This window comes from Pongo abelii, chromosome 1 (assembly GCF_028885655.2).
Source record: "Pongo abelii isolate AG06213 chromosome 1, NHGRI_mPonAbe1-v2.0_pri, whole genome shotgun sequence".
Taxonomy (NCBI): Eukaryota; Metazoa; Chordata; class Mammalia; order Primates; family Hominidae; genus Pongo; species Pongo abelii.
The window spans coordinates 64727657-64741433 of NC_071985.2; the positions used below are offsets into that span (position 1 = coordinate 64727657).

Genomic DNA, 13777 nt, shown 5'->3' on the forward strand with positions numbered 1-13777 from the left:
AAAGACACGCTCAGAGAAAAAGAGCTTTTCAGTGAGGTTCCAGAAAGGCCAAGAGTGATAATTCACTGGAGTGTGATTTTTGGGGAGTTTTGAGGCTATTTTGGGGGAAACAAACTTTTCTGACTAGAAATGGGAATTTAAGAGATGCCTTTTCTCACTTGACATTTCAGTTACTTCACATTTAGTTATCCAAATCAGAATCCTGAGCCTTTGTCTTCTCAAATGTACACAAAGGAAATACTGTCTTCCTAAGGTTCAAAGGGTTAGAAATGATATAATGCAAAATTTATTACAAAGCTAAAGTAATCAAAATAGTGTAGTACTGGCATAAGGACAAACATATAGACCAATGGAATACAACATCCAGAAATAAACCCTCACATATGATTTAGAACAAGAGCACCAAGATCATTCAGTGGAGAAAGGGCTAAGAAAACTGGATATCCAAATACAAATGAACAAAGCTGGACACTGACCTTTCACCATATACAAAACTCACAATGGATCAAAGACTAAGAGCTAAAACTATAAAACTCTTAAAAGAGAAAAATCTTCATGACATCGGGTTTGGCAATCTTCTTGGATATGACACCAATAGCATAGCCAAAAGAAAAAAGACAGATACACTAGACTTCACCAAAATAAAAAAATTCTGTACATCAAAGGACACTATCAAGGGAATCAAAAGAAAACCCAAAGAATGGGAGAAAATATTTGCAAATCATGTATCTGATAATGGATTACTAACTAGAATAAAGAATGCCCACAACTCAACAATAACAGAACCCAGTCAAAAATGGGTGAAGGACTTGAATACACATACAACACATTTCTCCACAGAAAATACACAAATGGCCAATAAGTACAGAAAAAGATGCTCAGCATCACAAGCTGTTAGGAAAATGCAAATTAAAACCACAATGAAAGGAGACATCCAATAAGACAGCTATCATAAGGATACCCATTAGTATAGTTATTTTAAAAAGAAGAAAAGAAAATAACAAGTGTTACAGAGGATGCAGAAAAAACAGAACACTTGTTCATTGGTGGTAGGAATATAAAATAATGAAGCTGCTATGGAAAACAGTTTGGAGTCCCTCAAAAAATTAAACATAGAATTATCATATGATGCAGTAATTCTATTCCTTCATATATACCCAAAATAACAGAAGGCAGAACTCAATTCTATACTTCTACAATAATATTCACTGCAGTATTATTCACAATACCAAAAGTCTCCATCAACAGATGGATAAACAAAATGTGGCATATACATACAATATTATTCAGCCATAAATAGGAATGAAATTGATACATGCTATCAAGTGAACCTTGAAAATAATGTGTGATTCCACTTAATATGAGGCACCTAAAATAGACAAATTCAAAAAGAGAAAGTAGAATAGAGGTTGCTAGGGGTTAAGAAGAAGAGAAATGCATTACTTTAATTGCACACAGAGTTTCTGTTTGGGGTGATGAAAAAGTTTTACAAGTAGACAGCGGTGATCATTACACAACATTTTGAATGTACCTAACCCCACTGAATTACATGCTTTAAAATGGTTAAAACTGTAAATTTGGTTATCTATATGTTACCATAAAAAAATTTAGAACTAAGTACCCAAAGCCTTCACACCATTTGTGGTGAGCCTTTTGTTCCTCAGTTGAGATAGTGATAAAAGAAATTACTTAGATAATACTTTTTGAAACCCTGGTTGGTAGTGATGGCCAATAGCATCGCCTCTCCCCGTACCCCAACACACATCCACACACACACACAAAATATACTCAATACCCTATCAAATACCTAGAATTATATTTCACAAAGGATTACACAACCAATAATTTCACTATGATGCAGTTTATATCCTCCCATACTGACAGATAAAAACACATACATTCTCTAAGCACAAAGCTTATAGTCACAAATAACTCTCTGCTTAAAGACAAAATTTCAATTAATAATCACAATGGGAATTTAGTTATTTAATGCAACTACTATTCTAATGTCATCAACAAAATCTAAGCAGTTTTATCACAAAACCAGGGTTATATTCAGTGGGCATGCATTAATAATCTATACAACTTTAACATTACACCAGAAAAGGAATTGAATATATAAAAGTTCCCTTGATTTTTGGTGGTTTTCAAATTTCATGGCACAGATTACAAAAAAATAAGAACAACAAAAAAAACAAAAAACGCCCTGTAAAAACAGATTTTAAATATTTTCCATAAAATGGTAAAAAATTGAATATATACCTTTAAGTTTTCATACCGGGCTGAAGATTTAAAACATCAAGCTGGCTCCAATCTGTCAAAACTGACAGATAAATATTTACAATGACTAGACAGACTTTAGTTACAAAGGTACTGGAGGTCTACACCCTCCTATCGAAAACCCTTTAGGGTTAATTTCTCAATGCAAACATGTCTTTTTAAATACTGTGATATATAAAGTTGGAAATATACCTAGAGTCTGGAGAGAGATGAAATATAACACCCAAGTCAATCTTATTTCTGATCTCTCAACAAAGCTTTCTGGCTCCCAAACACCCAACAATGTTCCTCAATATAAAAATTAAGAACAGTAGAATGACTTTACCCTACTGGCTGACGTTTTTCTACACAATTATCTTTCACTACATATCAAAGCAGGGCTCAAGCTCCATTAACCTTCTACAGAGTGTAATTAAAAGAGCGCCAAATTTATAAACTGATGTGGCAACCCAAAATGATATAATTTTCCAATGGAAACAAACTTTTTTCCATTGTTCTGTGTGCTATGTTATTCTTGAAACTTATGTGGCTACAAATAAGAAAAAAATTAGGGAAGTTTTGAACATATCTTGTACTTTTCATCAAGGCTAAAGTGCAAAATATCTCCATTATCTCTGGTATTTTAATGGGGAAAAACATCACATATAATACAGGAAATGAAGTGACAGCAGAACTAATACAAAAAAAAGCACTCTCAAATGTATACTTGAAGACTATATTTTACTACCAATTTAATTTTTCTTTCTTCAGCAAAATCTGTCAATGAACCAAGTTCCCATAGAACTTAAGATTTTGTTTGATTCTTTCCAGGACCAGAAATTCCAAAATTACAGGGAAAAAGAATGGAAAAAAAATAACATTGCATGACAATGGACACTAAGTTCATAAAGAACTTCTTTTTAAAATGAGATATTATGGAAGAAAATACCATGAAAAGAATAATCCTATGAGAATTGTTTTTAAGGACAGTAAATTTGAGCCTTGGGTCTTCATGAAGATACTACAGTTTATATAGAAAACTATAAATATACAAGACTCCGGGGGGAAAAAAAAGTCAGAATACATAATATTTAACATTCTGTATGACTAAAAATCTTTTGAGGGGAGCAGGAAAAGGACAGCCAACTGAATCTTATAAGAATACACAAACTATGAAAAATTCCTGGGTCAAAAGGGTGCTCCAAGTGGAAACACACTTTGTGGGGAAAAAAAAAAACACAAGAAACTTTAGATATATTTTTTTAAAGGAAAGAAAAAAAATACTGAATAATTGCAGTCCCTTCCAAAAAGGAAATCTTAAATTAAGGGGAAAAGATTTGAATAGCGTAAACCAGTCTGGCTCAGAAAGAAAATTGAACAACATATCCAAGATCTGTCCATAAAAGTAATGCCAGTACATCTTTAATATTAAAGAAATAGGCTATAAAAAAGTTCAGTCTCAGAATTGGTTTTTAAAGGCTCATTTGTGCTCCTTCGTAGGTGCGTAGTAAAGTTCCATGGGTTTGTTCACTTTCCAGTATTTCTCACTGACCAATTCCAAAGAAAAAGAGCCATTTAATACCTAAAACAAAAAAGAAAAAAATTATGAAAACTGCACAAACCACAATAATAATGAAATGAAACTAAAATGGAAGTCCACAGAATCTTTTTTTTTTCAAATCTTAGGAATAACTACTTGTCACTTAACACTGTTATGGTTTTTTACATCATTTATTAGATTCTACCCCACTACTTGCCACTCAGTTAGTTGGTCAGTGTGCTCCCAGTTTCAACAGTCTATTATTTTAAATACTCACAGTGAACTGGCCACTGGCTGTTGCTATATAAATGGTATACTGCTTCTCACTGGCTGTATCAAGGTTCATCTGGTTTGATTCACCTTTGCTTCGAAGTTCTTCTAAAGCTAACCTCACAGCCAGATACTTGGATAAGTGATCAACAGTGGCGTTACCAGAAGTCTTTATGTATCTAGAAGAATAAATCATTAAAAATTTCATTTCTAGAATATGCCAATAAGAAAAATGTACTTAAATTATAGAACTAATACATTTCTTAAAAACTAAGTAAAATGGAAATGTCTCAATTACTGACAAAATAATATCAGAAATTTACTGCTCTACAATCTAAATTTCTTATTGATAGGTACAAAAGAGGGGAAAGTAAACACTCAATATCTTACTGTCAGGCCACAAAAGCTTTACCTACCTTACCTTCTGCAAAATGAGATACACAGTGACAAAAATCAAACAGAAATACACAAAGTACTAAGGGGGAAAAAGGAACATATCCCCCAAACCCTAATGACCAGAATCTGCTGGCTATACCAGCAACAGAAACAGAATAGAAGCAAATTTCTTATTGTCTAAGAATTAAAATGTCTTTTTAAGACTAACCATAGAAATGTTCATTTGGGCCGGGTATGGTGGCTCATGCCTGTAATCCCAACATTTTGGGACGCTGAGGCGGGTGGATCACTTGAAGTCAGCAGTTCAAGACCAGCCTGGCCAACATGGTGAAACCCCATCTCTACTAAAAATACAAAAATTAGCCAGGTGTTGTGGTGGGCGTAATCCCAGCTACTTGGGAGGCTGAGGCAGGAGAATCGCTTGAACTCCGGAGGCAAAGGTTGCAGTCAGCCAAGATTGCGCCACTGTACTCCAGCCTGGGAGACAGAGCAAGACTCCCATCTCAAAAAAAAAAAAAAAAGAGGCCGGGCACAGTGGCTTGGGCCTGTAATCCCAGCACTTTGGGAAGCCAAGGCAGGCGGATCACGAGGTCAAGAGATCAAGACCATCCTGGCCAACATGGTGAAACCCCATCCCTACTAAAAATACAAAAATTAGCTGGGCTTGGTGGCGTGAGCCTGTAGTCCCAGCTACTCGGGAGGCTGAGGCAGGAGAATCGCTTGAACCCAGGAGGCGGAGGCTGCACTGAGCCGAGATCGCGCCACTACACTTCAGCCTGGTGACAGAGCAAGACTCCATCTCAAAAAAAAAAAAAAAATGTTAATTTGAGGATTTTTAAAACATAATATATCATTCAATCCCTCATTCAATAAATATTTGATGCTTATCTATATTCAACGGCAGGCAGTGTGCTGGAGATACAGTGGTAAAGTAGCCATTCTTGCCAGCATGAGTTTTAGAGCCTATTGGTACTCTAGTATCATTGCTGAGAAATTTGAATGGGTCCCTTTACCTTCTCTACCAAGGAGAGTCATTCCTTTCAGATGTGCAACTTTGGGTGGAAAGCACATGAGGGAGGAATGAAGAAAACAACAATCTAGGCAGCTAGTAACTGAACCCCCGCAATCAATGGGATGACCAATATTGCTCCTACTTCTTACACAAGACTGCCTTTTACCTCCAAATTAAACATTCTGAATTTAGATAATCTGAAACTAATCCACACACTTACCTCGTCTGTGCACTGTCATCTTTTTCCATAAGCGTGGGATGAGGCCTGAATACTAATTCAATTTCACTAGCACCATCCATTACTGGATCAATTGCCATTGCTGCATTGTTATTATCAAGCTCTAGCCCAGAATCATCAGATGTTTTGGTCCGTTTGTTACTAGGGCCTGCTTCCTGATTGCTATGTGTGGAGGCATTACTGCAGTGTGAACTGTCACCATTATCTTCTGCTCCACTACCATTTTCAATCTGTTGTTTCTTGCCTCGCTGCAGTCTAGTCAAGGGGGAAAAAAGGATGCATAAAATTTACTTTTAGGCCTTTAAAGCAACAAATCTGAAGCATGTTTGCTACTGAACTTTAAAATTCCAAAAAATACTGGTAACTGAATTTGCTGAGCTGGATGATATTGTTTCCCACATGTTCCTGAAAGGTCTAAAAAATCTCTCTCGCTCACAGGCAAACATTTAAATAATTTAACAAATGTTTCTATTCACTTAATAATTTTACTGGCCAGGCACGGTGGTTCACATCTGTAAACCCAACACATTGAGAGGCCAAGATGGGAGGAGCTTGAGGCCAGGAATTTGAGACCAGCTTGGGCAACAAAGTGAGACCCTGTCTCTACCAACAACAAAAAATTTTAATTAGCTGGGTGTGGTGGTGCACCTAACATCTCAGCTACTCAGGAGGCTGAGACAGGAGGATGGCTTGAGCCCAGGAGTTCAAGGGCGCAGTAAACTAGGATGGCTCCACTGTACTCTGGCCTGGGCCAGAGTAAGACACTATCTCTTAAAAATAATTTTCTTTATTAAACAAAAGACTACAAGAATTAATTGACCAATCTTTATATTCTGATCATTTTCTCTCACGGGGTTACAGGTCTGAAGAAAGGCATGATTCAGATATGAAAATGTAAAAGTTCTTAGGGAAGATATTTATGCCTCTTTAAAGAAATTCTTAAGGAAACAAAAGTTAAGAAGAATAGTACTTCCTCCCTGCTGACCTTCTGCCAAGTCAGCTAAGGCGATACAAAATGACTGAGGAAAATGCAATGGTATCTAAATAACCAATGTGGATACAGAAGCTGCTCTCTAACAAGCTCAGATACTAAAGCTAATTACCGGGCAAGTCCCTTTATACATACAATCTTGTTTACTCTTCAAAACAACCTGTCAAGGCAGTTACCATTAATGTCATTTTCTAGTTGAGAAAAGCAAAGAAAAGTCAGGTACAAGATTAAATAATCTGCCTACAGTTATACAGCTAATAAGTGCCAGAGCTAGAGCTAGGATGTGAACCAGACCACATTGCCCGGTCTCCCTACCTGTATAGATAAAAAAAAAAAAGAAGGAATATATAACGAAAAAGAACTATGAAAGAATGCCTTGCACTTGTAAGAATATTGTCATTATGTTTATTGCCAGAACAAGGAAATAACAGTCCAATGGTTAGGAAAGATGCTCAAGAACTCATGCTGTAATAAAAAAAATTTAAAAAACCCTGCTTATAAAATTCATAGATCATTGCAAAACCAAGAGGGGATGACTAGTATGTTAAATAACAAACTGTGATTCAAAAATATATAAGCACACACAATGGAATATTATTCAGTCCTAAAAAGGAAGGAAATCCTGCCACATACAATATGAATAGACATGCTGAGGTTATTTAAGTAATATAAACCAGGCACAAAAGTACAAATACGTACCTTGGTGGCCTATAGTCAAGTAAAAAGAGAAATAAATAACAGTAAATAACAACAACAAAAAACCCCCAAAAGTACAAATACTGCATGATTTCACTTATGTGAGGTATCTAAAGAAGTCAAATTCATAAAACAAAGTAGAATGACAGTTACCGGGAACTGGGGGGAGGGAGAAATGAGGAGTTAGTGCTTAATGGATACAGGGTTTCAATTTTATGAGATGAAAAGAGTTCTGTAGATTGGCTGCACAACATTGTGAGTGTTCAGCTTTGAGGAGCCAATCGTTTAAACAAAAAAAAAAAGAATGTACTTAACACTACTGAACTCTACACTTACAAATGGTTAAGATGGAAAATTCTGTTATATGTCTTTAACCACAATTTTTTAAAAAAAGGTATGAACAGGCTAAAATAATGGGACAAAAAATTAATAGCACAACATAAAGACTAAATTATATTCTAAAATCCACAACTAAAGCAAATGAAGTTATTTTAGTTGACCATAAATTACAATGACCTAACAGGTTTATTAAGACTCAGTATATTTATTTTTATCCCACACCACTTTCCAAAAAAGGATTGATTTGACAGAGCTATATTAATGTAACTGCAGGCAGCGTTTAAAGAATATGTTCATATAAAGAACATTAATAGTCTATTATATCCTATATTTATCAAATCACATCTATAATACTACATACTGTCCTGATGGTAGCATTTTAAGAATGACACCAATCTTGAGTGTCATATGAGGAACAAAAAAGAAATGAGGAATGTGAATACTAAGCCTTTAGAGGGACATGTACGAACATATACCTACATAAAAATATTTGTAAACATAGAAGTAGAATCTGAAATGTATGTAAAAGTCAACATAATTATTTCAACATAAGACAAACCCAGACTACTGCACACAAGAGACTAATTTTAATTCAATATAAAGGAAGAACTTAAAAATTCACACATTGATAAATATTTACTGAGCAGCTACTACTTTAAGCCAAGTATGGTTCTAAATAATGGTGTTAATAAGAATCAATGATACTGACATAGTCTCTTCCCTCTTAGGGGTCATATTCTAGTGTAGCAGGTAACACATGAGAGAGTGATACGTGCTATGGGGAAAAAAATGAGGCAGGGAGGGTAAGGAATTACAGAGTCCTAGAATGGAAGATGAGAACTTAAGCAGATACCTGCTAAGAAAGTGAGGTAGTGTGCCACATGGATTATTTGGAAGAAGGTTCCTGATATACAGTAGTGTAAGTACAAAGGCTCTGAGGCAGAAGCATGTTTGGTGAGTCTGAAGAACAGTAAGGAAGCTGTAATAAAGTTGCCAACAAAAGAAAGGAGTGCCTATCATACAGCCCCACCACTAGAAATGTGCAAGCAAAACCAAAAGAATATTTGCAAAGAGAGACTTGCTTTTAGTAAAAGCCTAAACTGAACAACCATTAAAGTCCTTCCAACGCTTAGGAATGTAAAATTCTTTTAAAAATAAATACATTTAACATTTAGTACATTATACTTTGGTAAATAGAGTGGTAGGTCAGTTTAATACTGTTAGAATGGAGCACATCTTTTAACCTTTAAGCCAGTGGTTTTTGATCTTGACTACATTCCAGAATCATCTATGGAAACGTAAAAGCAGAAATGCCTGGACGCTGATTACTGGGACCGGGATGATGCCTAAAGCCTTGAGATTTAGAAGTTTTCTGAGTGAGTCTGATGTTCAGCCAAGGCGAAAACCACTAGACTGAGATGGGACTTTACTATTATCTCCTTCTATGGAAAATAATGATTCTCCTTGAGGCCTGAATAAATCAGACAATAATGTCAGAGAGGAAAAGAAGATGAGGGTAAGGAAAATGCCCACCTTATATAGGGTCTTAAAAACCATCATTAAAGTCTTTTAGTTTTTAGCCTGAATGTGAATAGAAGCTATTAGAGGGCTCTGAGCAAAGGAAAACCGTGATCTTCTTTCAATTTAACAGTATCTCTGGCTGCTGTGCTGAGAATAGACTATGTGGGAGTAAGCATGGGAAGTAGAAAAACCAGTTGGGAACTTACTTGAATACATCAAATGAAAGATTGTTCTGGCCTGAATGAATCTGGATATACTATGGAGAAAGCAAAAAGTATTTATTTATTTACAGACTGAAATACAGGATGTGTGAAAGAGATTTAAAAGCGACTCCAAGGCCAGGCATGGTGGATCACACCTGTAATCTCAGCACTTTGGGAGGCCGAGGCAGGCCGATCACGAGGTCAGGAGTTGAGACCAGCCTCGCCAATATGGTGAAACCCCGTCTCTACTAAAAAATACAAAAATTAGCTGGGCATGGTGGCGTGCACCTGTACTCCCAGCTACTCAAGAGGCTAAAGCAGGAGAATCGCTGGAACCCAGGAGGCAGAGGTTGCAGTGAGCCAAGATGGTGCCACTGCACTCTGGCCTGGGCGACAGAGCAAGACTCCATCTCAAAAAATAAAAAAAATTTTTTAAAAACTGACTCCAAAGTTTTTGGCTTAAGCAAGTAGAATGATGGAATTGCCATCAACCAAAATGAGTAAGAATGAAGAGAAGTAGGGAGTAAGTTCAGTATTCATCATGTTAAGTTTGAGATGCGTATTAGATAACCATACGGAGAAGTGTCTAAAATTCAGGTAAGTCCGGGCTGGATATATAAATTCGGGAGTCATCAGCATATAGATGGTAAATAAAACTATGAAACTGAGTAAGATAATTTGGAGACAGATTTTGTATTGAAAAGAGAAACAAACACTGGTCTCTGGGACACACCATATTTAACAGTTGGGGAAATTGAAATAAAAAGTACAAAAGAAACAAGTAAAGGAACAGTTAATGACATACAAAGGGAACCAACAGACTATGGCCTCCTGAAAGCCAGGTGAAGAAAATTATTCAAAGAGAAGGGAGAAATTAATTGTGTCAAATGCTGATAAGTAAGGTGAGGTCTGAGAATCAGCCATTAGATGGCACAATGAAGAGATCACTAATAACACTGATAAGAGCAATATGATGGGGTGGTGAGGATGAATGTCTGATTGGAGGGGGTTCATAAAAGAATAGGAAAAGAATTGGAGATACAACTCTTTCAAGGAATTTTGCTATAAAAAGAGAGGAGAAATAGAATAAGTTGAGAAAAAAGTAGGTAAAAGAGAGATTCTAGTATTTTAAATGAAATACCCTATTATGCCTGGAGGCATGTATTATACCTGCACAAAAGGTAATCATGCAGTACTACTATTTGTTACTGTATTTTACCTTTTTCAAAAAGTAAATTTAATTGTTAATAAAGTATTCAGAAAAATAGCTACCCTCTCTGACCCTCTTTCCCATATACCTGTTCATGGCCTGTATCTTCAGTCCTTCCTCAATGCTGTGACTGAGTGCTTGCTGATTATTGTGCTTGTTGATCCTGGCTAATACTCTCTCTTGATGAGCTTCATACTCATCACGACTTGGATAAATTTTGCTGATGAGTGCATCAAAGTTTGGGTCTGGCCTTAGTGATCTTTTGGAAACTAGTTTTTTCCGACAGGTAGGACATTCTTTGTTGCTAAATAAAAGGAGGGGAAAGCAAATGTAAACAATGCTAGTATCTTTGGGCTAAAGACAAAAATATCCAGCTTCTGGAGAGTTATTCACCTTTATTCCAAAACCTTTAATAAGTCACAGAAATGTAAACCAATTATCCTGAATTTCCTTGAAAACCTGACTAGTGGGTAAGCAAGATTTTGGAAACCTCAAACCCTCTATACCACTCATCAAATGAAAAAATTTGAGTATTTCCCAAGATAATATATAACCATCTTAGAAATAAAAATCTTTTTTTCTAATTTAAATTTCCCCTTTCCGATATCCATGCTTTGCAAGGAAAAAATACCCAGTAATATATATATATGTTAATTTATATGTAATAATACTTTCATATGGATATTATTTTATATACTTAAGTGGAAAAATCATGGTTTTATGCATTGTAATTTCCTCAAAACAAATACTCATCCTATGAAGTGTCTAAAAATCAGCGATTTCAATACAAAGATTTTCCTACAATTAAAACTTAGGCTTTAGAAAGACTTCTAGTTTTCAATCAAACACTTACAGAAAATGTATTTCTCCGCTAGGCATGGTGGCTCATGCCTGTAATCTCAGCACTTTGGGAGGCCGAGGCGGGTGGATCACGAGGTCAGGAGTTCGAGACCAGCCTGACCAACACAGTGAAAGCCCCTCTCTCGCAAAAATACAAAAATTAGCCAGGCGTGGTGACACATGCCTGTAATCCCAGCTACTCAGGAGGCTTAGGCAGGAGAATCGCTTGAACCCGGGAGGTGGAGGTTGCAGTGAGCCGAGATCGTGCCACTGCACTCCAGCCTGGGCGACAGAGTGAGATTCCATCTCAGGAAAGGAAAGGAAAGGGGAAAGGGGAAAGAAGAAAAAGGAGAAAAGAAAGGAAAGGAAATGTATTTCTCGGCCAGGTGCAGTGACTCACGTCTGTAATCCCAGCACTTTGGGAGACTGAGGCCGGTGGATTACCTGAGGTCAGAAGTTCAATATGCTGAAACCTGGCCAACAAGTTGAAACCCCGTCTCTACTAAAAATACAAAAAAAAAAAAAAAAAAAACTAGCTGGCCATGGTGGCAATGCCTGTAATCCCAGCTACTCTGGAGGCTGAGGCAGGAGAATCACTTGAACCCAGGAGGCAGAGGTTGCAGTGAACCAAGATCATGCCATTGCACTCCAGCCTGAGCAAGAAGAGCGAAACTCTGTCTCAAAAAAAAAAAAAAAAAAAGAAAATGTATTTCTCAAACCCTGGGAAGCACTTTCATGGTACAATTAAGTACCTAGTATAACAACTCTTTTCAACATACCCACTTCTAAGGGCTGTGATGATGCAGTCTGCACAAAAACGATGTAAACACTCCTTTGTAGTCATGGTGTTCTTCAACATATCCAAACAAATTGGGCACATTAATTCACTGTGTAGACTTCGAGGTGAAACCACAATTTCTAAGCCATCTGTTATTGCCTCCTGTAAAAGAGTCACTTTAAAATTAAAAGCTACTTAATTTTTTATTATGGACAAGCTCAAACATATAAAAGTACTGGAAATGGTAAAAACAAACATATATGTACCCATCACCCAGCCACTGCCATTGTCAACTCACAGCTAATTTTGTTTTGACTATAATTGCCTACAGCTCCCCTCAGCCTCACCACCACTATATTATAAAAATGCTCTTACTTTAATGCTAAAGATAATATATTAATGTATTTAAAAGCTTACTAGTGGGAAATTAGCCTGGTATAATAAAAAAAAATTGAATTTGGAATCATATACCTTAGGTTAGATCTAGTTCTAGTCAAATTAACTAGCTGAGTCTAAATAATTATTTAACATTGTCTTCTTACCCGCAAAATGAGAAAGTTAGGGCTAAATTAACCCTCAGAAAACGTCCACCCTCAAAAGTTACACCATTTTCACAATAAATTATGTTTCATGCTGCCCATTAAAACAAGATTCCAATGAAAGTATTCTCTAGTTTATAAACAGCTTAATAGAATTTCATTTTAAAATACTTTTGAACCCCGAAAATTCTTTTCCACAGAGCAATTTTATACAAAGTAGTCAGCTTCTCATGCTAACCCAGGAGCTGATTTAAACCAGAATATATCCAAAGTATAAAATGTATTGCTATATCTAACTGTCATGCCTAAAAATGTTTCTCTCCAAAATGCATCTGGAGTTCCAATGTAAAATTTCAGGACATATCTCCCCTGCTGCAGAGTGATTAGTGAATCCTACTTGGTTCACTACCCTCTCCACAAGCTGGCAGTGAGAACATAGATTACTCAGCTCTAATGCCACCAATATCAACTCCTATGGATTGAGGAGAGTTCTAGTACGGCAAGAATTGTAAAGCAAGATGCAGGCATAAATAAGTGGCTTTCAATACGCTCCTGTGCTTCCTGTTTCCACTGGCAGTCCATCATACTTGTGCTTTCTTTATATGGTCAAAGATGGATTATTCCACAAAGAAAAATATAGAAACTATAGCTATTGTTCATAAAGGGCTCAAGTATTAATAAAATATGCTTGTTAGGTTTCAGCTTCTCTATATAAATATGAATATATATAAATATGAAATAAAAAATTTTCATTTTCCCCTTAGTTTAACACTTAGACAAACTTGATTTAGGAAACTATCACTCAGAGTATATTGATGACCCAGAGAGTAATCAAGTCTGTTCTCCTCTGCCTCTTTAGAACATGCCTAACAAAATCCCAACCCTGGATAAATTCAACCATCTATGTTCTCCTCCAGGGCTGTACCGGTGCAGATGTGTAGCACT

The 13777-nt window shown here is 36.3% G+C and overlaps 1 protein-coding gene across 4 annotated transcripts in view; it reads right to left on the reverse strand.

Annotated features, from left to right (window-relative positions):
* Positions 1-1799: 1799 nt before the first annotated feature.
* RNF2 (ring finger protein 2) overlaps positions 1800-13777 on the reverse strand; it is a 58175-nt gene continuing 46197 nt past the window's right edge. For 2 of the 4 annotated variants that reach the window (XM_009240017.4, XM_054546662.2), the window contains 5 exons: positions 12295-12455; positions 10764-10979; positions 5698-5970; positions 4077-4248; positions 1846-3841 (listed from right to left, as the gene is read on the reverse strand). In XM_009240017.4, coding sequence (XP_009238292.2) covers positions 3740-3841; positions 4077-4248; positions 5698-5970; positions 10764-10979; positions 12295-12455 — 924 coding nt within the window. In that variant the 3' untranslated portion in view covers positions 1846-3739. 4 annotated transcript variants of the gene reach the window in all.